The sequence below is a fragment of the Nannobrachium achirus genome (assembly GCF_963921795.1).
Source record: "Nannobrachium achirus genome assembly, chromosome: 3".
NCBI classification, from domain to species: domain Eukaryota; kingdom Metazoa; phylum Chordata; class Actinopteri; order Myctophiformes; family Myctophidae; genus Nannobrachium; species Nannobrachium achirus.
In genome coordinates this window covers 71,158,896-71,185,010 of record NC_137812.1, presented here as the reverse complement: position 1 = coordinate 71,185,010, position 26,115 = coordinate 71,158,896, and the positions used below count along the sequence as shown (strand labels likewise).

Genomic DNA, 26,115 nt, shown 5'->3' with positions numbered 1-26,115 from the left:
TCACACACACATTCATACACCGATGGCGGAGGAAACCATGCAAGGCACCAACCTGCTCACCGGGAGCAACTAGGGGTTCAGAGTCTTGCTCAAGGACTCTTCGACACTAACTGTGGCGGAACCCGGGATCGAACTGGGAACCCTTTGGGAACCTCTAAGACGGCAACTCTACCCCTGAGCCCCCACGCACACACAGGTCACACGGCTATACTTCATGATCTGTTAAATTCACAACCATGAACCCTAGATTATGTGTGGAGGGGGAAAAAGGGCAGCCAACCAGAGGTCATCACCATGCTGGCTTGTGGTGGACATTTTATATGTTTGCCACAGACATACGAGAGGTTCCATTTAGTTCCATTGGTACACTCTCACAGTTATATGCATGCCTGTTGATAAGGTATGGCAACATGACTGGTGTCTTGCACAGGTGAAGGCACAAAAAGATACATCCAATGAGGATGTATGACCACCAGTCAAGTTGCCATACCTTATCAAATGGCATTAATTTATTTTAAGAAGTACATTTTATTTTGTTCCCCTTTAGCCAAGGTATGGAAGTTGCCATAACCAATTGACGCTTCTGGTCGTTGCTGGTTGATATTGATGAAAAAATTGCTACGTGTATCATGGGCTTAAAATAAAAGCGTTACTGACCCTAAGTCAGTAAGTAAGAGCCCTGGCAGTGGCTCACTTGTAGATAGAGCGGAAGGTTTCCGGTTTGATCCCCAGCTCAGTGTCCTTGAGCAAGACACTGAGCCATTACACTGTCTTGCTCAAGGACTAAAGCTGCAAGAGCTGCCGAAGAGCAGGTTGGTGCCTTGCATGGTTTCAGGGACGTGCTGGCCATTGGGAAAAGCGGGACAACTCCCGAACGGCCGGTTCATTCCAGGCCGGTCCAGGCTGGCCATTAGGAAAAAAAATGAAAATAAAATGTTGGCCTTCGTTCCATTTTGGGGGCTGGGCGGCCAACAAAGTAAATCGTCACTGTCGGGCAGAAACCTTGTATCTCAAAGTTTCAAATGTATAAATCTTTTCGCAAAGCAAAGCCCTGCTTCATCATACAAGGCTGTTGCACAAAAGTAGTGAAAACAGCAGATCTACAAGCACACAACGCCTCGCGGTGCGAGGCGTTGTGTGCTTGTAGATCGGCTGTTTTCACTAGTTCAAATCATTTTTAAAATGATAAATACAAAACAAACGTTTTGGACATACAAGGTTTCCACCCGACAACGACGAAATATAACTCATGTACAGTAATTGGCCCACTGGCTTGTCACTTGTCATGATCTGAAATGGCAAATCTTTGAGTAGCAGCAGTGCTATAGAGAGAGATCTCTCTCTCTATAGCGCGCAATGAGGGCCTCTCCAACTCTTTCCCAGGCTGAATCAGGGGCCCAGCACGTCCCTGCATGGTTTCCTCTGCCGTCAATGTGTGAATGCTCATTGTAAAGCTGGATAAAGGCGCTATAACAATTGAAAAACTATGGATCTTGCAAAAAAATATATACACTCTGCACAATTTATTTAAGTATAAGTCATTAAGTTGTAATTACCTGGTTGATGTGATGATGTGCAGGTTCTTCCAGATGCACGATAACTGACTGTCTGTCTTCCTCTGAGTGTGTCTGTATATGAGTGTGTGTGTCTGTCTGTATGTGTGTGAGTGTGTCTGTGGTGAAAACTGCTCCCGCATGGTTTTCGCTGTTTATATACCTCTGGACAAGACTGTGTGTGTATGTGTGTGCGTGCGTGTGTGTGTGTGCGTGCATGCGTGTGTGTGTGTGTGTGTGTGTGTTTGTGGTTTGTGTGTTTTAGGATGAGGCTGTGTTTCCAGCACAAATATTTGCACGCTGCTATTGGTCAAACACACCAGTTGTTTACTCTGTCGCCTGGCAACGGGGGGTGGAGGGCGAGGGCTAATGGACGCTGTGCCAGGGCACACTGAAGAGGCCTGCACACACACACACACACACACACACACACACACACACACACACACACACACACACACACACACACACACTCCACAGCTCATCCCGTTGTGTTGTCAGCCCTAGTTAAAGAGTAAAAGGGTGTGAAATCAGATCACACGCCGTTTTGACTTCTAGAGGGACTCGACACACATCAGAAGGATGGTTGGATGTTTTGACTTCTAGAGGGACTCGACACACATCAAAAGGATGTTTGGATGTTTTGACTTCTAGAGGGACTCGACACACATCAAAAGGATGTTTGGGTGTTTTGACTTCTAGAGGGACTCGACACACATCAAAAGGATGTTTGGATGTTTTGACTTCTAGAGGGACTCGACACACATCAAAAGGATGTTTGGATGTTTTGACTTCTAGAGGGACTCGACACACATCAAAAGGATGTTTGGATGTTTTGACTTCTAGAGGGACTCGACACACATCAAAAGGATGTTTGGATGTTTTGACTTCTAGAGGGACTCGACACACATCAAAAGGATGTTTGGATGTTTTGACTTCTAGAGGGACTCGACACACATCAAAAGGATGTTTGGATGCGATGCCAGTGGACAGTCAGTCCTACTGTAGACCACACATTACTGATACTTTCACCCATGTGTTGTAATAAAATAAAATACGTTAATAAGAATAAATACCCAAAAGGGATCCCAGGTTGAAAGTGGACGTATTGGCTGCATAATTATCAATACCAATATTGACCAAAAGTTATAATGAATAATAATACAAAAAATATATATATAAAAAAAAGAAACATCATGTCAAGGACCCCCAAATTGATATGCATTTGGCCAAGGTCCACCATGTGAAAATGTTTTACTTTCAAGATAAAAAAAAAATTTGCAAATGTAAAAGCTCACAGCTTGGTAAGTGTTGCAGTGTTGCAGATTGCAGGTTTAGAAATGTTTCAGTAACACCTGCTATGCAGCCAATGTCTATAATCAACTTATAATACTGTATCAGTATATATAGGTGTAAGTTGGCTCATATACAGTGTTCTAAGCCAATGATTTTATATCACATACAGTATGTCAAACACAAGGCCTGTGAATGAATTATCTTCAGCGGGATGATATTTAATTACTATTAGAACTGGACACTGGTATATCGCACATGCAATGCCTGGGATTCAAACCAAGGTCTCCTGCATGAAAGTCCAACATCTTACCCATCAGACCAAAGGGATATCCCTATGGATTGGGGGAAATATTAGACTTTTGATGCCATCAGGCTGAGGCAGTGAGTCACTCTTTTACGCACGCACCACCATAATACTACAAGTCCCACAATTCACTGCTAGTGCAATGAACATTGAACCAGTCCGGCCCTCGACTTGTACCATTTTTTTAAATTGTGGCCCAATGTATTTGAGTTTTACATCCCTGTATATTAACAGTTATAAGCAGACGTCATGAATACTAAAAATGTAATCACAGGTCAAATATCGTAATACTTCATAATTACTGGTAACTCACATTGGCCAGGATCGTAGTTTTTGAGGGTGCAAACTGCTCCTACGCTTCACTTTGTGTGTATTAGCCAAAAGAATGTAAAAACAAGTAACTAACATCACGGACAGAACGGCCCATAGCATGTGTGCCGATTCTAAAGACACCCTCTAAATCCTGACCCAAGTTTTCTGAAAAACAAGATTTTAAATGAATTACAACAAATAATATTGCTATATTATGCTGTAGGCCTACGGTATATTGTGTACACAGCAACAACTACACCAAAATGTGTTCACGGATTGAAAGGTATAGGCATTAGGCAATAACGTACAGTATAGGTGTTCCCGGTATAAATGGGTTAAAATGCATCGTAAGTATGTTTATAATGCATTATAGACATGGGATGCATCAAGCATAGCAGGTCCTACTAAATGTCTCTTTGTTCTGTATCAGGTCCATGATCTCATTGTTTATCAACTAAGCATGAAGACCAGACCAACACTCTTCACTCAAACAAAGCAGATCATTTTCTAAAAGACTTTTCCATCTCTGTTAAACATAACGGGTGTGTGTGTGTGTGTGTGTGTGTGTGTGTGTGTGTGTGTGTGTGTGTGTGTGTGTGTGTGTGTGTGTGTGTGTGTGTGTGTGTGTGTGTGTGCCTCTGTCTGCCTGTCCTTCTGTTTGTGTGTAAGAACAACATTAAGGTGTGCTTGTGTGCGCGCACACACGGGCACGCGCGCGCGCGTGTGTGTGTGTGTGTGTGTGTGTGTGTGTGTGTGTGTGTGTGTGTGTGTGTGTGTGTGTGTGTGTGTGTGTGTGTGTATCAGAGCAGCCGTCCCCATCATTGGTATCCAGGCTTCGGTGTTGGTTTTAGGTCACAGGATCAATAGCAGCAATATGGGAGCTCTCCACACGCACACAATAAATTACACAGGCTTTTAGACACAGGAGAGGACAGGTACACACACACACACACACACACACACACACACACACACACACACACACACACACACACACACACACACGCACACACACACACACACACACACCATCCTATCGCAGTCTATTCATGTTTTTCTATAATATGCATTTGATATACATCAGAGTAAATTCATTTAAAGTTAATCACATTAATGCTATAGAGTCTCTACTCGCTAGAGTCTTAGGAGGCAAATATTCAGTGAAAAAAGCACATCTATTATTCAGTATTTAAACCCATTCAACTTCAAACTCCAATGTATGAATGGTAAAGGCCGTTCACAGACACACAAATGTGTGTGGACTTTGCAGTCCAGTTAGTAGAAATACTGTACATGTTTTAAATAAACTATAGTTGTCATCTTAGTGCTTAATGTGAACTGCTGTAAAGATTCTTTGAAAACACCCATCCCTGGTATACTGGTGGCTGATATTGTCCTTCTAATGCATGAGACGACCATCATGAATTAAATTACCTTTTATTTGATTTAAAATGTAGGAGGAATCAGAAGGATAGTTTTTACATAATGTATAGGTTGGCGTACGCACAGCTATAAAAACAAAAATTCAATTCAAGGACTCTCTAATTGTAGGCTATTTGGCTGCAGATCCACCATCTGAAAGGATCCTGACCTGAGTAAAGGACCCCCGTAAGAGAAGATTTGTGTTAAAACATTCAAAAATAGCCGATCTACAACACAGAGTGTATAGTCACGTTGCGTCCATATTTTTCCAGAGTTTACAGGAAACATCTGAAGTTTACAGAACAGGGTTAAGGTGGTTCAACTGACTGTGGTGCTGTATAGACTATAGAGCAATGAAGTCTGTCTAATAGTCCAAGCGTTTCGGGCAGTATTTTGATGTAATCGTGCACTTTATGAAAGAAGCATGACATTTGGCACAGTTAGAACATGCATATGGAACATTTTTTGCTATAGGGGCATCGCAGATTTGTCTTGGGAAACTTGTGGGAGCCAATTAAAGTTGCTCTCGTAGACTTTATTATAGAGTAAAATAATACAAAAAATACATATGCTTTAAGTAGCATGTAAGGTGTCAAACTAGGTGTTTTGGGGGATTATGAATCCAATGCAAACATTTGTTTTGCAGGAAAAACATTCCTTGGGCAAAAAACGGCCCCCATAAAACTATGGTTTAGTGATGAGTCATCACTTTTCAAAGTTTTGTGGCGGCCGTTTCTCGGAAAGGAATGTTTTTCGTGCAAAACAAATGCTTGCATTGGATTCCGAATCCCGAATAACACCTAGTTTGACCCCTCACATGCTACTTAAAGCATATTTATCTTTTGTATTATTTTACTCTATAGTAAAGTCTATGAGAGCAACTTTGATTGGCTCCCACAAGTTTCCCAAGCCAGATCTGCGATGCCCCTATAGCCAAAAATGTTCCATATGGCATGTTCTAACTGTGTGCCAAATGTCATGCTTCTTTCATAAAGTGCACGATTTTTGCCTGAAACGCTCGGACTATAAGAACTGTGTTCCAAAAATAAACAAATGGATATGAAGAATCAAAGCCAAGGGCGACAACACGCTAATGTCACCAAATTAGTTAGATTTTCGCCAGAAACAGACTGTATCAAATAATATATGAGTAATATGAGTAATATGAGTGACTGACTTTGGAACAGAGCCTCCCTGACGGTATCACAGAGACATTTTATTTTTATTTTTTTGGACCACAATGCTAATATGATGCGGTTTTAAGATGACTCAATAGACGGGTTTCTTGTTTACAAACATTGAGACTAAATGCACAGCTGACTGTATCATGTAATCAATTCCGTCCAATCCCCAAACCTGTTGTTTTGGGAAGCACTGGTTTCATTGGCTAATTTTGGTACGGACCCTGCGCACGCATTTAGTTTTATCAGTGTAACGTGGACCAGAAACCCGTCTATTTTAGAGAAAAAACGTCTGAAACCGAGGGGATGGACAAGTGACATCAGGACTTTGGTACTATGATGTTTGCTGGAACCCCCTCAAGGACCACTGGGGGACCCCATGCAGACCCAGACTTTAGATCCACAGTTCTAAGGTGGGGGGGGGGTCTTCAACGTTTTCAGGCCAAGGACCCCTTAGTTGAGAAAAATGAAGCAGGGACCCTCACAACCTTTTCAGAGATTCCATATAGTTTCAGCACAATTATCAGTGTATTTTGGATTCATGTCAATTTGTGTTTTCAGATATTTAACCACTTAAACCTTTCACCCTTCACTGCCGGAAAAAAAGCTCACAACATCTCGAAGCGCAAGGCCTTGTGAGCTTCTAGATCAGCTAGTTTTGGCTAAAGTTCTCAGAATGTGGACACTAGGGTTCAAGTGGTTAATATAGAAAATAAGAAAGTAAGTTTCTATCGCTCAAAGATTTGGTGGACCGCCTGTAGTAACTCTGAGGACCCCCTAGTGGTCCCAGACCCCCTGTTGAAGACTCTTGCTATAGAGCAGGGGTTCCCAAACTTTTTTGTCTCAGGGCACCCCCTAAATATTTTTTTTAATCCTACATTATAATTTTCAGTCCCAGCAGGTTATATTTATAGCATATCGTCATTGTCGGGGGGAAACCTTGTATGTCCAAAACTGTTGGTTTTGTATTTATCATCTATAAAATTTACTAAACTAGTGAAAACAGCAGATCTACAAGCACCGCGAGGCGTTGTGTGCTTGTAGATCGGCTGTTTTCACTCGTTTTGTGCGACAGTCTTGTATGCTGAAGCTTTACCAAAAGACGTACACATTTGAAACTTGGAGATACGAGGTTTCTGCCCGACAGTGACGATATTTTAGTAATTATGTGAGGAAAACATTGAGATAATAGCCATTTTGGTTAGAACTGACTGAAAATACGTTTGTACTTCAAGTTTAAAATGATACTAAAATATTTTTTCAAGTGTCCAAATAAATTCCAAATATTATCAAATTATCTCGCGGCACCCCTGGAGAGCCTTCACGGCACCCCAGGGTGCCCCGTCACCCCTGCTTTAGAGCCACAGTTCTACGGTGCGTCTATGGCCTCTCTCAGCCTCTGCCAGAACCTGGCCACCAGCTGGTCGTCGTCGCGGGGCCACTCCAGGTAGGTCCTGCGGTCCATGAGCTTGCGGAGCTTGCAGAACCTCCGGGGGATGTTCCCCTGCTCCAGGGGCTCCAGCAGCACCAGTACGGCCGCCCTGTGGCCCTGCTGGAACAGCCTGAAGTGGGAGAAGTCCAGCTCGTACTTGCACCACTCGCTCTGGACGAAGTGGCGCGAGAGGACGAACAGCGTGCGGCGGCTCTTCTCCACGGCGTCCGCGATGTTGTCCACGATCCAGTTCCCAGGGACAAAGTCCCTCTGGTGGAGGCACAGGCGCAGCGGCGGCTCAGAGCCCTGCATGGGTCCAGCAGTGGTGGAAAACATTACTTGATTGATTGAAGACTTTATTAGAAGTTTGCATAGGAAAAGGTTCAGTTTCATGATGGTACAGTTCACTGGTACAAGGTCTACTAAAAGGAGATCCATGAAAAGACTAAGCTTATTTCCACTGGAAACCATTAAAGTATCTCATATAACATTGAATGACAGACAAATAGAACACAGTACTATGCAGTAGATATGTAAAGAAAAACAAAAAAGAAAACAGTAAGTCTAAACAAACAGTATAACAAAGAAGGGGCAGGGGAGGGTAGGGTTGGGCTATAGGTTCATTTTTTTTACCAGTTGCGAACGGCTGCTGCCTGTAAGTGGTTTTTCAGGGCAATTTTAAAGGATGCTAGTGATCCACACTCCTTTATGGCCTTCGGTAAGGCTTTCCACATTTTGGTGGTATAGCAGAAAAACGAGTTTGACCCTTTGTTGGTTTTGACTCTGGGTTGGAAGTGATCTGTGGTGCTGCCTCTGGTGTTGTAATTATGGACATCCTTAATGTTTATAAAGTATTTTGACAGGTACTTGGGTATCATAGTGGTGTAGTGTATCTTGTACACCAGGCCCATTGCAAGTTGCTGTACTCTGTCATCTACTCTGAGCCACCCCACTCTTAACTGGTGATAGCGGTGAGGTGAGTCTGATAGGGAAGGTTAAGCAGGACCCTAATTAGTTTATTTTGGAGTTTAGTTTTAAGGGCTTGTGGGGCGTCACGATACCATACGTGAACTCCGTAGTCGTACTCGATTGTTTTATACAAGTAAAAGCATCAATAGCTTACTGCCATGTAGAATTACTCTGTTACAAGAAACAGTCTGGGATAAAAAATGTACTCATGTAAAAGTACTAAAGTAGCTTATTGGTATCAAAATGTACTTTAAAGGGATATCTCATTTAAAAAAAAAAACCTTTGGTCATTTTATCATCTAATGAGGCTTTTATGAACACCCTGGACAGTTCTTAATTTGCTTGATTCAATATTTAGATATTTGATGTAAATGTTACCAGGCCCTCCAGGCCCAGGGCCTCTCCCCATACACACCCATTGTAACTTCAAACTCCATTTTAACCACGATAGATTAATTAAAAACACCCATTACTCATACTACCCTCCTAATACGTGAGCAGGCCGTGTTTTTTCGATAACCTTTTTAATTTATTTTTAATACTTTTTTATTGTATTACATTTTTTCCATTTTCCCAAAATGACCCAACGTTTTTTTGAAAGTGGAATATCCCTTTAAGTACAAAAGTAGAAATTACTCATAATGCAGAATATCCCATTTCACAAGTTTTCAAATGTATTAAATGTGTAAAAGAATCTTTTGAAAATAGCAGATCTACAAGCTCACATTGCCTTGCACTGCGTTGTGGGCTTGTAGATCGGCTATTTTCACTACTTCTTAAACATTATTTTATTTTCTAATTTATCATGAAAATGTAACTTTTTGGGGATTATATATATACCGGTATATATATATATATTTTAATGTTTTGAAATAATAATTCAAAACAAAATGTAGGAAACCAAAAATGAAGGGACCCGTAAAAATGTGTTTGGGGAAACAGTGCTTTCCACCACTGACCTCCAGCTCTGGCACCAGGTGCTGGTCCACCCATCCCGAGTCCCTCTCGCTGTAGGAGACGAAGGCGTCGTAGCGGAGCTCTCCCCTCTCGGGGGCGGGCCTCCTCTTGGCCCGGAGCCACGCCCACATCATCCTGAGGTACCACAGGGTGTTGAACCTGTGGCACAGTCCCGCCACCAGGGCGCACGCCACCAGGACGCCGAGGCAGAGCCCGGACAGAGCTAGCGCCGTGTGGCACTCGAACGCAGACAGGGCGACCTCCGCTACTCTCTGTCCTCTGGCGTGGTCGGGGGATTCGCAGACGTAGGCGTCTGACCCGTCCGCCAGCGCGACTTTACGCCTCGTCGCGTCCCTTGTCATGAAAGCGACGAACTCGCAGGAGCAGACAAAAGTGTCGCCGCCGGCCTCCACGCTCTTCAGCTCGCCGTAAGCCTCGAAGTCGCTGTCGCCGAACGCCTGAAGGACGTTGTGTCGGACGAAGAGGAACGAGAGTTTGGGGTAGAGGCTCCCGTCGGGCAGATTAGCGATCTTGTTGCCGGAGAAGTAGAGCTCTCTGAGGAGAGGAAGCTCGACGGCGAACGTGGTCAGGAGGTTGTCGGAGAGGTCGAGAACATGCAGGCTCCTCGGCAGGCAGGCGGTCGCTTTCGACAAATGGGACGACGAGAGGTTCATCAGGCGGACGTTGGGCGGCCAGCCGCACGATTCCTCCTCTTCTGGCATGCGGTGGAAGGCGTTGCCGCTCATGTCCACGTTCTCCAGCATCTCCATGTGGGCGAAGAGACGGCCGGCGAGCGACTGGAGGTTGTTCCTGCTGACGTTGAGGGTGCGCAGCGCCCGGAAGACCTGGCCCGTGCCGTCGCACATCATCTCCCTCAGCTTCTGGTCGTTCAGCAGGTTGCCGCTGACGTCCACGTACTCCAGTCGCGGCAGGTCCCTGGAGGTCTGGCAGGGGAAGGTGTGCACGCGGGCGTCGACCGCGGAGAACCTCCGGAACGCCCCGAGGAGGTTCTCCGGGATGAAGATGGCCGGGAAGCCGTAGAACTGAGGGATTTCCACGTTCCTCAGAACAAACTCTTGCAGGTGCTTGAGGACTGTGAATTCTGGCCAAACGCCGGTCAGGAAGTATTCAGAGTCTTCGAATACGAAGGAGGCGAGCTTGGACCCCGACAGGTACTTCAGGAATGCGAAGAAAGCCTTGTCGGTCACACTTACGTTTCTGAAAGTGACGCTTTTAACGCCCTTCGCGTTGACCTCGTGGAACGGGGACATCTGCCACTCCTCGTGAAACTTTGTGTCGGTGAAAGTTAACGTCGTGTTCGGGTGCAAAACGTCGGCGAGCAGGACTTTCGCGAGCGCTTGATTTTTCCCAAACAGACCATTCAGAGCCAGCGTTACTCTGCTAACCGGCCCAACGATGCTCAGACTCCCTCTTTCATAGTCCCGCAGGTTTTCCTCGTGAAAGACCAGTTCGTCAAGACCGCTAAGGCCGGCGAAATCGTCGACTTTCACGGACCGGAGAGACGCGCCGCCGAGCCGGAGGGTCCTCAGCCTCCCCAGCGGCCGGAACAGGCTGCGCCGCCCCAGCGTTTCGTACTCGTTCTCCGACAGATCCAGGTGTCGAAGGGAAGCGAGTGTTCCGAACCATTCGGGCGACAACGTCTTCAGCCTGTTGAAGGACAGGTCCAGTCTCTCCAGGTTGACCAGTGGGGAGAAGGCCTGCTCCTGAACCAGTTTGAGCAGGTTCTTCCTGAGGATCAGCGAGGTCAGAGAGACGTACTCCTGGAAGTCATCAGTCTTTATCATCTGTAGGGCAGGACCATGACATGACAGTCATGCAAATTACACTTAACGATTGAATTGTGGCCTATAGATATATAACGTTATTGTCGGGTGAAAACCTTGTATGTCAAAAACCGTTTGTTTTGCATTTATCATTTTGAAAATGATTTAAACTAGTGAAAACAGACGATCTACAAGCACACAACGCCTCTCACCGCGAGGCGTTATGTGCTTGTAGATCTGCTGTTTTCACTACTTTTGTACGAAGGCCTTGTATGATGAAGCAGGGCTTTGCTTTGCAAAAAAAACATACAAATTTGAAACTTGGAGATACGAGGTTTCCACCCGACAACGACGATATGTTTTTTTCTCCTCACAGGAGGTAGGCTGAAGGCCATGGACCGAACACTCTAGTAACTAGTACTATCAGAACATAACACTCTATAGTAACTAGTACTATCAGAACATAACACTCTATAGTAACTAGTACTATCAGAACATAACACTCTATAGTAACTAGTACTATCAGAACATAACACTCTATAGTAACTAGTACTATCAGAACATAACACTCTATAGTAACTAGTACTATCAGAACATAACACTCTATAGTAACTAGTACTATCAGAACATAACACTCTATAGTAACTAGTACTATCAGAACATAACACTCTATAGTAACTAGTACTATCAGAACATAACACTCTATAGTAACTAGTACTATCAGAACATAACACTCTATTGTAACTATTACTATCAGAACATAACACTCTATAGTAACTAGTACTATCAGAACATAACACTCTATAGTAACTAGTACTATCAGAACATAACACTATATAGTAACTAGAACTATCAGAGACATTTTGTTATTATTTGAATTAAATGAAATCACTTACCCTACCTTTAAGCTGGCCTTACACTGCACGAATATAGTGTAAGGCCACCGTAAGTATAGTGAAAAATCTAAATAAATAATGTAGCCTACTATACAGGCTATATAGGCCACACATAATAATAAGTTAAATAGTGGAAATAGCTGATCTACAAGCTCACTTACACTTCACATTGCCGTGTGTTGTGAGCTTGTAGATCTGCTATCTCCGCTACTTTTGAAAGTGTTTTCAAAAGAGGAATTTATACAGGATTGATTCGAATGATAATGCACAATAATTACGATCATCTCAAATAATATAGCGTTCAGGCCAATTCCAAACATGGAAACATGACCCACTTTTACTTCATTCTATATTAGTCACTTAATGACTAGTACTAGTCTTTTTTTTTATGTCCAATGTATTTGTATTTATAACTGACATAGGAACATATCAATGCATTTGGAATGAAATACAAAAAATTACTTTTCAGGATTCCAATTCAAAAATAGCAAAAAATAATTCAGTATTCCAATTCAAAAATAGCAAAAATAGCAGATCTACAAGCTCAAAACGCGTCGCAGTGTGACCCTGACGTTTTGAGCTTGTAGATCTGCTATTTTAGACATTTTTGACTGTATATATATGCATTGTGGCCCTCTGGAGTGTGTGTGAAAATATAGTGGCCCTCTCCATCATCAAAGTTGCCCATCCCTGGGCTAATTGTGACTGACCCATAACAGATTGGAGGAGAGGTCCAGTTCAGCCGTCAGCCTCATGGGGGCGCCAGGCACCCATCTCAGTCCCTGAGAGGAGCAGTCACAGCGACCTGTTGTTGGGTCACAACAAGCAGAACCAGCAGAACCACAGTGACACCGCGGTGTGGAGGACCAGACCAGACCCAACAGGCCGGTCAGCAGACCCACCACCAGGTGAGAAGTCCTCATCTCCAGGTCTTCTTCAGTTGCTTCATGTCACAAGAAGAGAATGAGAAATATGTGGTCAACACTTTCTATGAAGCCATGTGTCTATGGTGTAGGGCAGGGATGCTCTAACTTCTGAACCAGTGGGCCACATTATACAAAATGTCAAGGGGCCGCGAGCCAGTTGATACAATTACATTGATAACTTCTCTCTTGTATTTGCTTTATTTCCACATAACTTAAAACCAGTGATGATTTCGTTGACAAAAACTATGACAAAAAAATGTTTGTCGACTGTGTTTTTTTCACTGACGAAAACTAAATAAAAACTAAATAAAAACTAAGCTGTGATGACTAAAACTAAGACTTAATATATTGACAATTTCGTCAACAAAATAAAGACTAAAACGTTAGGGAGGGACTAGTGTAGAAGAGAGCAATTTTATGTTTGGTTGCTCTCAGGTGTTGCATGCTGAAAATAGCAGCTCTACAAGCTCACAACGCGTCGCAGCGCGACGCGTTGTGAGCTTGTAGATCGGCTATTTTCACCATGCAACCAAGTGTGAATTCATTCATTACGATGCCATCAAGGCCTGCCAAAATGCATTTTAGTTGACTAAATCAACTGTAGATTTAGTCGCCTAAAATCATACGATATTTAGTCTAATAAAATTAGACTAAAACTAAAACTTTTCAGGTGACTAAATTATGACTAAAACTAAATGACATTTTATTCAAAAACTATGACTAAAACTAAATCAAAATGTGCTGTCAAAAACAACAGTGCTTAAGACAAGACTTGCAATGTGCATTATTTTATGGCTTGGAATTCCATTAAAGTTCTGTCAATTTGTAATCAAATTTGCAACATTTTCTCTCTTTCTAATAATTCTGTGCAATTAGCATATCCCACACAAACACTAAAACAAACTAATGTACATTTGTCTGCTGTTTGGCTACCAAATGGCTAATGATGCAGTTGTTACTGTAAAGTACCATGCATAGTAGTACTTAAGGACCGCAGGAATACACAAGAAACGGAGGGGAAGAGTGATTTAATCCGGTTCCTCCGGCCGTCCGGACGTAATTGATTGTCTCCGTAACCTTACGGACAACACTCAACCCGACGGATAAAAAAACGATAAAAACGTACGTACACATGAACTACCCGTGGCGAACTTTTATCAACCGTGGGGGCAGTAGTGAGGGAGAAATGTTTCGTCTTTTTTCTGGTCTCCATTTCGTATGTGGAAGTGACCTCATGCATTGCCGTGGGCATAAAAAAAAGAAAGAAATCACACAAAGTAACCAACACGCTGAACAGTAGTGAACAGGCCAGGACGCAGACTCGTTGCCAGCCTAATCAGCGCTCTCTGCCAGCTCTCTCGAAAGTGCCTCTCTCCACTCCCGCGCGGGGTTTGGGGTGTTTTTAGTCGGTTTGGGTGGCTCATTAACTGTCGGCGGCGCCCCCTTGAGATAGCGCTCTAGGCGGTCGCTTGCAACGGCACTGCGTGTCACGCTCATCCATTCTCCAGTCCTTTTTATATTATATCCAGACAGCACAGTCAGTGTCAGTGACTAGCGCCGATGGGAGAGTGTTTTCTGCAGGTCGTTCAATCCGAGTGTATCTGTCAACAATGAATGTAGGCGCTAGCCTATGTAGCATTTGCTCATTGGGAAGATGCATTTGGGTGCCATCTAGTGGATACAGTATGTACATAGGATTTATTGAACCTAATGTAACACAGAGACGTACTCTACTATGCATGTCGACGCAATTACCGTACGTACTGTCTCAACCCCAAACGTACACAAAATCAACCATACGTAACTATAAATGGCCCTTAAGTAGAGCTACACTACATCTCTCTTTCATTTGATTTGCATTAGGCCTAAAATGACGTTTTTGGGGAGTTTGAGTATCACTGGATAGGGGACTGTTTCCCAAACAGTGGGTCAGGACCCATTTGTTGGTTGCCAACACATTTTTATGGGTCTTTTTTCCCCCCTACATTTCATTTTTAATTATAATTATTTTAAAACATTAACATTAAGTCCCATGCCATCAAGGTATGTGGAGCACCTTGGGTCATTTTCATGTGACTGTCAATTCTTGGAATCCAGAAAAAAGTCAGTTTAATTTCACCATTTAAAACGTCTTCCTGTAAAAGTATAGCTGGACAGAGTTCTTTCAGATATAACCCTACACCTCTACTTCTCAGGAAACAGGGGGAGGGACACCCCTCCCGATGGTCCTCCGTGTACCTTGGGCATAGGACTTGAACCTGTCTGAAACCGAGGACCAGGACAACCGATCAAGCACCAGACCACACCATTGAGCCAAAAGAAAGAAACTGCTGGCTTATTGTGTCTAAATAGACATATTTTAGCCACTTTAGACTAGGCGGAATTTCTGAAAATGTGCTTGCATAAAGTCCTGAAGGCATTTGGCTAATATTTATTATATACAACTGTTCTAGGGGTATTAAGGGATGCTGAATCCAAATTTGCTGTATATGAAGCTCGAAAATGTTCCTAAATGTCTAAAAATTGAGAAATCCAACATGGCCGCCACTGCAAGGCTGAAATCTATCCTAAGTGCAAATCTTTTTGACTAAACAAGGTAGAAACTTGAACTAAATGTATAATATAATATAATATCATATAATATAATATAATATAATATAATATAATATAATAGTATTTTACCATATCAATAAAAGTATATGGGAATACTTCTTACTGTAATCCTTACTGTGGCAACTTATTCACAGTCTTCCTAACCCTAACACTAACCCTAACCCTAACCCTAACCCTATCCCTACCCCTACCCCTACCCCTAACCCTAACCCTAACCCTAACACTATCCCTAACCCTACCCCTACCCCTAACTAGGGATGGGTATCGTTAAGATTTTAGCGATTCCGATTCCGATTCCGGTTCTGCTTATCGATTCGATTCCTTATCGATTCTCTTATCGATTCTCAGCTGGTCAGAAATAGTGGCCAATAGTCTTTTCTACCTCCTCCACTCCTTTTCTTCTTTTTCTAGAGAGGTTTTGGGTTATTTTTATTACTGTTTTGGGTGCTTATTTCCCACACAACGGTGTAACAAGTAACTGTTTATTAGTTATTTTAGCACACAGTGCAACACACAGCACGCATGCACACACACAGTCACTCACTCACACACACTACAACATCGGGTATTATTTTTGTAATGGTTTTCTACAGTTTTTTATTCCCCATATACAACAGTGTTAGTTTGCAACCCTAACCCTAACCCTACCCCTACCCCAACCCCAGCCCCTATCCCTACCCCTAACCCTAACCCTACCCCTAACCCTACCCCTACCCCTACCCCTACCCCAACCCCTATCCCTGCCCCTAACCCTAACCCTAACCCTACCCCTAACCCTAACCCTACACCTAACCCTACCCCTACCCCTAACCCTACCCCTAACCAGGGGTTAGGGTTAGGGTTAGGGTTAACCCTAACCCTAACCCTAAGCTATACAACATATTAAGATACAGGCGCTTAAAAACCCATTGGTTTCCGAGTTATCGCACTTTGAAAAATCTAGGATTGCATTTGTCGAATAAAAAGTAGGGTTCCAGGGGTCACACAGCAACGTGTCACACATCCACACGTTCGTCTCGACGAGCTAAACAACATACCAAAAGATAGACACTATCGGAAATTTAAGACTTAAAATCTATGTTTTGACGCCTTACTATAGTCTTATGTAATTTTGGGGGTTTTGAAGACAATCTAAAAATAATAATAATTTCATATCCACGCGTTCGTCTCGAAGAGCTATACAACATACTAAGATACAGGCGCTTAAAACCTATTGGTTTCCGAGTTATCGTACTTTGAAAAATCTAGGATTGCATTTGTCGAAAAAAAAGTAGGGTTCCAGGGGTCGCACAGCAACGTGTCACACATCCACACGTTTGTCTCGACGAGCTATACAACATACTAAAAGATAAGCACTATCCGAACTTTAAGACTTAAAATCTATGTTTTGACGCCTTACTATAGTCTTATGTCATTTTGGGGGTTTTGAAGATAATGTGAAAAAAATGAATTAATTTCATACCCACGCGTTCGTCTCGAAGAGCTATACAACATACTAAGAGACAGGCACTTAAAACCTATTGGTTTCCGAGTTATCGCACTTTGAAAAATCTAGGATTAGATTTAGAATTAAGGAGAACATTTCTAAGACATTTCAAGTGTGCCTGCAGCTCGCTAAGTGTGTTCAGCCTTGTGTAGCGGTTGGTGTTAGCATTAGCGTTTGTTAGCATTATCCCTAACCCTACCCCTATCCCTACCCCTAACCCTACCGCTACCCCTACCCCTACCCCTACCCCTAACCCTACCCCTAACCCTACCCCTACCCCTAACCCTACCGCTAACCCTAACCCTAACCCTAACCTTAACCCTACCCCTACCCCTATCCCTACCCCTAACCCTACCCCTACCCCTAACCCTACCCCTATCCCTATCCATATTCCGACAAATATATAAACTACAATGATTCACACATTACATATTGCAATTATTTAAACATAAAACATATCACATTATCACATCATACACTAGAAATGACTTTACCTGTTATCTGTCATGTTACAGATCTGCCATTCTGTGCGACAAACTGGCGAAAGAGGAAATGCACGGGGGATTGGGAGGGGTTGGTATATGTGAGGGGTGGGGCTGACAGTGGGGATGACAGGGGTTCCATCACAGCATCTTTGACAAATTTTACTTCAAAACAAAATATAAAGTTAAAGCCTGAATATAATAACACTAGCTCTGTAATTACTCATATTTAGAATTAAAAAGTTTGCAATATATGTTAGATCGAAGCAGTTTCTTCACAATACATCTCAAATCTAAATGTGGCATCAGATTGCCCATGTAAAAAAAACATACAAAAGCATATTTGATCCAAGTTTGTACCTGTTGTTTACACATAGTTATACTTATAAATTGAGTTCAGCCTGGCGCCCTGGTGGCCATGTTGGATTTCTCAATTTTGAGGCATTTAGGGACATTTTTGAGCTTCATATACAGCAAATTTGGATTCAGCACCCCTTAATACTCCCAGAACTGTTGTGTATAATAAATATTCGCAAAATGCCTTCGGGGTTCTGATTTTCTGAAAACTGATCCTGTCTACTTGTACGCATGCCCCCATGCGTACGCATGCCCCACATTTTAGCACGATAAATGAGATAAACCGATAGAATGAAGCAAATGAAAACATTTTAACACTCACTTTTTCTTTTCTCTAATTACAATCTAAAATATGAACCCTTGTTGTAAAAAAAACAAAGTTGTCCTTTAAGATCACTACACTATTTCTCACTGCAGGTGAAATCAAGTTGCTTTCCTACAAACTGTACATTGCACCGGGCGCCATGAAGGATTAATCCCCCTCTGTATTCTTGCAGCGTTCATTTGTATCTTGGTCTTCAATTATAAAACTTTAATTAAACTGCTGATTTGAAATAGACTACTGCACCATTAAGTCACACATCTCACAGTAATGTTGAAGCATTCTTTAGTGTGTTAGCTTTTAGTTGGTAAAGTTATATTGAACCACAGGAGAACTGGAACCTTGAATTCAGCTGGAGAGTCCATTGATTAGTCCACAATACTATGTCTCAGATGTTCATTTCTTCTAATTAACTATCCATGTATGTTTAAACTGAGTTTGGGTGAGTTTACCAGGATGGACCTCCTCCCGACACCACAAAACTGCTCATTGAATGTTGTAACCAGCAGCCATATCATAAGCTGATTAACCACATAAGCCCCATGAACAAACTCCCCACCCCCCCCAGAATGACAACAACTAGAATCGTCAGAGAAACGCTGTGGTTGGCCAGATGACCAAGAATTGGTGCGACACCCTGAGGTCGCAAGTCACCCTGAGGTGTCTTACTAGTATTTTCAGGGTTAAGCCCGTATCATAGTCGGCTCGGCGGTGGAAGGCTTTACACCGCGGTGTAGTCTTTTCGAGTCTTTTTGAGTCATGAAACTACAACGTTACATCATTCCTCGCGGTGGAGAGCTTTCCACCGTGAGTCCCGACACATCTCTCTGTTTTTACTATCAGACAGGCAGGCTCTACACCCCGTTCACTGATTGGTCGACCTTAACCGGTCTAGACGGGGTAAAGGACTTCACCGTGGGCCGTGACTATGATGGCCTGCACTTATTTTCTGACTTGAGGTGGAAAGCTTTCCACCTCAAATTTGCGGTGGATAGGTCTCCACCGTAGACTCTGATGCGGGCTTTAGGGTTAGGGTTAGGGTTAGGGTTACAGTCTATCTGTCTGTATGTGTTTACATTATCCAATAACCATATCTGGGGGTTATGGCAAAAGAAATGGCACTTTTATGTAACCATGACAGTTAGATGAGGTCACGTCCTGAACTGCACGGCTCCACGGTGTGAGCATTTTCAGAGCATGTTTATTTTAATGATGTGTTCCACAGTACAGGGGTTTTCAAAGTGGGTGACGGGGCACCCTGGGGTGCCGCGGCGGCAGTCCAAGGGTGCCGCGAGATCATTTGATAATATTTGGAATTTATTTGGACACTTGAAAATATATTTAGTATCATTTTAACTCACTGAACGCCATAAACGTCTTATACGTCTTTGGACCTCGGTGCCATAAACGTCTTTTACGTCTTTTTAATTAATCAAAAGTTTTATCATTTTTTCATAATTGTAATTTCAAAAAAATCGCTCTAGAAGTTGGCCATATGCCTCCGTGACCTGAGCGATACGGCCGATTTGACTGTAGCACCAGTGTAACACAGTCCGGCGGAAAATCGGTATAGCCGAAGATTGGTTCCGGCCGTTTAAATGTTATCTAAAACGTTCGTTTATACACTTTCCCGTGCATCCCTGACGAACTATAAGTACTCAAAAAACGCAGAAAATTCTCAGGACTCCAGCGGTGCCATCCATTCTTCTCTACCTATCCTTGATCGCGATCGCCAGGGTTCCGAAGTCGTGTAGCATGCTAGCTAAAAGGCCTGGCCAAAATGTAAACAACAGGCCCAAACCAAAAAAAAGATGGACGTCTTCTTCCTTCTTCTGTTAGTTGATCAGATAGTAGGAGACCACCCTCTGGTGGTTTTCAAATGGTATTGCACTCCAGATTGCACACAGGGCCCATCACAGCACACACATATGATGATGATCAAGACATCTTACACATGTTCTATTGAAGCCCAAATCTAATGATAGGATATATATATATAAATATACATGTTTTCCTTTGTAAGAGGGGTAGTGTGGCTTTCGATAGAAGCATAGATTTATATATGTAATTTAAGTACAAAATATGATTTTGGCCCCCATAAAAAGGCAAAATTAAGCAAAATGGCTGGCACCAGTTTTGTAGATTTTGAATAAAGGGTGGCATTCACTGAGTTAAACTTGAAGTCCAAAGTTATTTTCAGTCAGTTCTAACCAAAATGGCTATTATCTCAACGTTTTCCTTGTAACATAATCACTAAAATATCGTCACTGTCGGGCAGAAACCTCATATCTCCAAGTTTGAAATGTGTATGTCTTTTGGTAAAGCAAAGCCCTGCTTCATCATACAAGACTGTCGTACAAAACTAGTGAAAACAGCCGATCGGCTGTTTTCACTAGTTTTGTACATTTTATAGATGATAAATACAAAACGAACGGTTTTGGACATACAAGGTTCCACCCGACAACGACGATATGCTATAAATATAAGGCGCTGGGAGTGAAAATTTTAATGTAGGGGTGCCTCGGATTTAAAAAAAAATGTATGGGGTGCCCTAAGACCAAAAGGTTTGGGAATCCCTGCCATAGTACACAAAGTTCCCATTCCATATAACCATGAAAACTCTTTTTTTTTTCAAGGTTTTACAGAAAACAGCCCAGCTGTATCACTATATCCACTTGGTATCACTATACCAAGCTCATGGAAGCAATGTGAGTTTGGGGTCAAGCCATGGGTGTCAATCAACTCTAGTCAACCTACTGGATTGGCTCTCTGAGGGGGTGGGACCAGAGAAAGTTGGAAGTGAACAGGTGAAAACAGACTCAAATGCTGGTCATTAAATTCAACAATATAGTAAATGTTATCAGTGTTGTACCCTGTTAAAACAAGGGGAATTGAGCAAAACATTGTGGTTTTGGTTGTTTATCAGCTGACATTAAAGGAGCTATAGTCAACTTTTTCTTGAAAAACGTTCATTCTAGTCTATAGACTAGGATGTAAACAAAGTGTCGGCCCTACAATGAAAAAGTTGACTATAGCTCCTTTAATGACAACTAAGGTAACGTGTGGCTTTTTCAACTAAAAGCCACGCTAGCACACTAGCCTGGAGGAGAAGAGAGTGTGTGGGGTGTATGAACCATTTCACCAAGTTCCTGAGCAAGTATGAAATTGAACGCTATCTGGCAACTGTGATGACATGGGCCTTCATAGTTAAGTTTCTTCAATTCTACAGTTGTATAATATACAATTTAAATCACCAAAATATTTGTATCATATCTTTAGAGCAGTGGTTCTCAAAGTGTGGGTCCTTGAGGAAGTTGCAGGGGGTCCACAGTAAAATGAGGAACAGTTTTACCACTTTAATGCTGCATTCACACTACGAAAAGCCAAGCTAATGGTTTGCTTGGTAATTCAATGTATTCTCTAGGCAAACCAGCTTTAAAAATGTCCAACCTTTTTTTCCAGCTTGGAAATTTTAAAAGCTGGTTTGCATAGAGAATACATGAGAATACATGAATTACCAAGCAAACCATTAGCTTGGCTTTTCGTAGTGTGAATGAGGCATAACCCTGTTTTAACCCCCCCCCCCCTCTCCGCTCCTTCAAGTTACAAGGATTGGGATTCATCATAAGAACATAGTTATTAACAATTTTGCCTTCCTAAGAACAGGATTTAGAACTAGAACAGAGAATCTATCCACAAGTTTCCAACATCCCATCATGCATTGCGCAGAAGGCGAGCAGCATTTCCGGCGTCGCAGCCGAGTGTGATCTTCAAGCTCACAGCGGTTGCATCTGCGACGCGACGTGAGCTTGTATGTCTGCTGTTAACCGGAAGTGTCCCGCAAATAACTCTACAGTAAACTCTCATGGAAACAGGTTGATAGATCTAGAAGCACACCAATGGTGGCAAGCTGACACTGACACAAACGATAAGATCAAGCAGAACAAGACACTGGTATGGAACTCCTGGCTTACTGGGACGGGGTTCAATTCCCTGCGGTGTCCTGCTGTAAGATAGTTGTCTGTCATGTTGTCTATCAAATTGTGCCATCTATTATAGTTATTGCTAACTATCATATATCATCCCTGTTTGACTCGGTTCTACAGATGGTGTTTGTAGATCCAGCTTGTAGATCAGCTAATGTTTGACTCTTTCTTAAATTATTTGACAATTTGGCCAATGTTTGACCTCGTGAGCAGGCCATCACCAGGGCTCCAACGTCCTTCTAAACGCTCTGTCTCCTCACTGTGTGAATGTACTGTACCTCAGAACAGTGTCTCCTCCTCACTGTGTGAATGTACTGTACCTCAGATCAGTGTCTCCTCACTGTGTGAATGTACTGTACCTCAGAACAGTGTCTCCTCACTGTGTGAATGTACTGTACCTCAGATCAGTGTCTCCACCTCAATGTGTGAATGTACTGTACCTCAGAACAGTGTCTCCTCACTGTGTGAATGTACTGTACCTCAGAACAGTGTCTCCTCACTGTGTGAATGTACTGTACCTCAGAACAGTGTCTCCACCTCAATGTGTGAATGTACTGTACCTCAGATCAGTGTCTCCTCACTGTGTGAATGTACTGTACCTCAGAACAGTGTCTCCTCACTGTCTGAATGTACTGTACCTCAGATCAGTGTCTCCTCACTGTCTGAATGTACTGTACCTCAGAACAGTGTCTCCTCACTGTCTGAATGTACTGTACCTCAGATCAGTGTCTCCTCACTGTGTGAATGTACTGTACCTCAGAACAGTGTCTCCTCACTGTCTGAATGTACTGTACCTCAGATCAGTGTCTCCTCACTGTGTGAATGTACTGTACCTCAGATCAGTGTCTCCTCACTGTCTGAATGTACTGTACCTCAGATCAGTGTCTCCTCACTGTGTGAATGTGCTGTACCTCAGATCAGTGTCTCCTCACTGTGTGAATGTACTGTACCTCAGAACAGTGTCTCCTCACTGTGTGAATGTTGTACTGTACCTCAGATCAGTGTCTCCACCTCAATGTGTGAATGTACTGTACCTCAGATCAGTGTCTCCTCACTGTGTGAATGTACTGTACCTCAGATCAGTGTCTCCTCACTGTGTGAATGTACTGTACCTCAGAACAGTGTCTCCTCACTGTGTGAATGTTGTACTGTACCTCAGATCAGTGTCTCCACCTCAATGTGTGAATGTACTGTACCTCAGATCAGTGTCTCCTCACTGTGTGAATGTACTGTACCTCAGAACAGTGTCTCCTCAATGTGTGAATGTACTGTACCTCAGATCAGTGTCTCCTCACTGTGTGAATGTACTGTACCTCAGATCAGTGTCTCCCTGTGTGCGCCCGTCTTTTAGTATGTACGAACGCGTGGATATGAAATTAATTATTTTTTTCAGATTATCTTCAAAACCCCCAAAATTTCATAAGACTATAGTAAGGCATCAAAACATAGATTTTAAGTCTTAAATTTCCGTGCTTTTCAGTGCTTATATTTTGGTATGTTGTATAGCTCGTTGAGACGAACCTGTGGATGTGTGACACATTGCTGTGTGACCCCTGGAACCCTACTTTTTTTTCGACAAATGCAATCCTAGATTTTTCAAAGTGCGATAACTTGGAAACCAATAGGTTTTAAGCGCCTGTCTTTTAGTATGTTGTATAGCTCTTTGAGCCGAACGCGTTTATTCTTTTTTTTTTTTAGATTGTCTTCAAAACCCCCAAAATTACATAAGACTATAAGGCGTCAAAACATAGATTTTAAGTGTTACATTTCCGATAGTGCCTTTCTTTTGGTATGTTGTATAGCTCGTCGAGACGAACGTGTGGATGTGTGACAAATTGCTGTGCGACCCCTGGAACCCTACTGCGACGTCGCGGGGTCGAAATGCGGCCGCTTTGCGGCATCACATCAAGACGTATGGTCTGTCTTACACCCTCGGAACAACGGCAACGTCTTTTTGCAACGCAGCTCTAGGCGCAGCTCTCACTCAGTCTCAGGGTTGGCTCGGACGTGGATCGGCTACTACTGTCTGATATGACAAATGATATTTAAAAAAATGCACTTCTGCCACCTCAGAATCAGAATATAAGCGCAGCGAAATTTGGAGGTCGGCTCACTTTACCTCCCGGAACTCCACAACGGGGGTCTGGGGTTCCCCCCCAAATTTCTTAACATAAATATAGCATTTCCATGTGTTCTGTTAATTTTTTTTCTACATGTTTGATGCTTTTACCAGGCTTGCTTTACTAGCGTGGGTACAATTTCAGCCTTAAAATTCCAAATGGTTTACAGATTTGATGACTGAAGCAAAGTAAGACATCTTTACAAATGACTTCTCATCTTTAAGTCGTTAATTCTTAGGTGAACATCTGTATGCGCGGAAGCAGGGATTGAACCCTGGACTCCTACTCGCCAATGGGCCTGGTGTACAAGATACACTACACCACTATGATACCCAAGTACCTGTCAAAATACTTTATAAACGTTAAGGATGTCCATAATTACAACACCAGAGGCAGTGCCACAGATCACGTTCAACCCAGAGTCAACTCAAAGAAAGGGTCGAACTCGTTCTTCTGCTATACCACAAAAATGTGGAATGCCTTACCGAAGGCCATAAAGGAGTGTGGATCACTAGCATCCTTTAAAATTGCCCTGAAAAACCACTTACAGGCAGCAGCCGTTCGCAACTGGTAAAAAACCTAGCCCAACCCTACCCTCCCTGCCCCTTCCTTGTATATACTTGTATACTTGTATATTCCTTGTACATACTTACTGTCTGTTTAGATTTACTGTATATTCCTTGTATATACTTACTGTTTGTTTAGATTTACTGTTTTCTTTTCTTTTTTTCCCCCTTTTTCTTTACATATCTACTGCATAGTACTGTGTTCTATTTGTCTGTCATTCAATGTTATATGAGATACTTAAATGGTTTCCTGTTGAAATAAGCTTAGTCTTTTCATGGATCTCCTTTTAGTAGACCTTGTACCAGTGAACTGTACCGTCATGAATCTGTACATTTTCCTATGCAAACTTCTAATAAAGCCTTCAAGTCCAATGCACAACCAGTTGTGTTAATAGTGCTGAGCCCGACTGGCAGGGCTGTTGTCGCTGTTTCATGGCTGGCATGCCTACTAACTGTGGGGGCTACACATGCATTGCCCACACCAGAGGCGCCGGGTTTTGTCCATGCCGCGGGGGGCTGAAGCATCGAGCGCTACCCCCCCGCCCCCTTCCCCTTCTGAACGCAGCTGCTGTTCTTGGCGTCGCCTGTTCGTCATTCATCGGCAATCATCGGCGCCGCCGCCGCGCTGCTCGGGGCGGCAGAACCGGGATGTTGTTTTGACGTCTCAAATGCGTCAGGAACCGGGACGGTGTTTCGTCTTCTTGCACCACAGAAACGGCGAAACACCGTCCGAGTTCCGGCTGCTGCACAGACCTCCAAACACCATCCTGCAGGTTGCACTTGCAACACACACACGCACGCGCACGCACGCACGTACGCACGCACGCACGCACGCACGCACGCACGCACGCACGCACGCACGCACGCACACACACACACACACACACACACACACACACACACACTAACCAGTCCCTGTTCAAATCCCACGCCTCCTGTTATTCAATGCTGGAGTTTCAACTTAACTAACTGAAGGCAATCATATAGACTAAAATAACTCTTGAATAGTAAGAGACAACTGCATTAAACAAACTGAGTTAGAGTGTAGATGTCATGTCTAATGTTCTCAGAGATTCCATGATCAAATCCCAGGCATCATTGTAATTAATTGCTATTTGGTATAACATAGAGAAGACAATATCACTGATTTT

General features: G+C 43.0%; 2 protein-coding genes across 2 annotated transcripts in view; both read right to left on the bottom strand.

Moving 5' to 3' along the window:
• percc1 (proline and glutamate rich with coiled coil 1) overlaps positions 1-1,662 on the bottom strand; it is a gene marked incomplete at its 3' end in the record, with an annotated part of 5,127 nt that extends 3,465 nt beyond the window's left edge. Inside the window, exon 1 of the mRNA XM_080722764.1 lies at positions 1,557-1,662. The remainder of the gene's footprint in view (positions 1-1,556) is intronic.
• A 5,775-nt stretch (positions 1,663-7,437) lies between these two features.
• tlr2 (toll-like receptor 2) lies at positions 7,438-25,559 on the bottom strand (the record flags this gene model as incomplete). Its single annotated transcript, XM_080722763.1, has 4 exons — positions 7,438-7,806; positions 9,429-11,231; positions 12,817-13,049; positions 25,418-25,559. The coding sequence occupies 4 exons, from the start codon at positions 25,557-25,559 to the stop codon at positions 7,438-7,440; spliced, it is 2,547 nt and encodes an 848-aa protein (XP_080578889.1).
• Between the last annotated feature and the right edge of the window lie 556 nt (positions 25,560-26,115).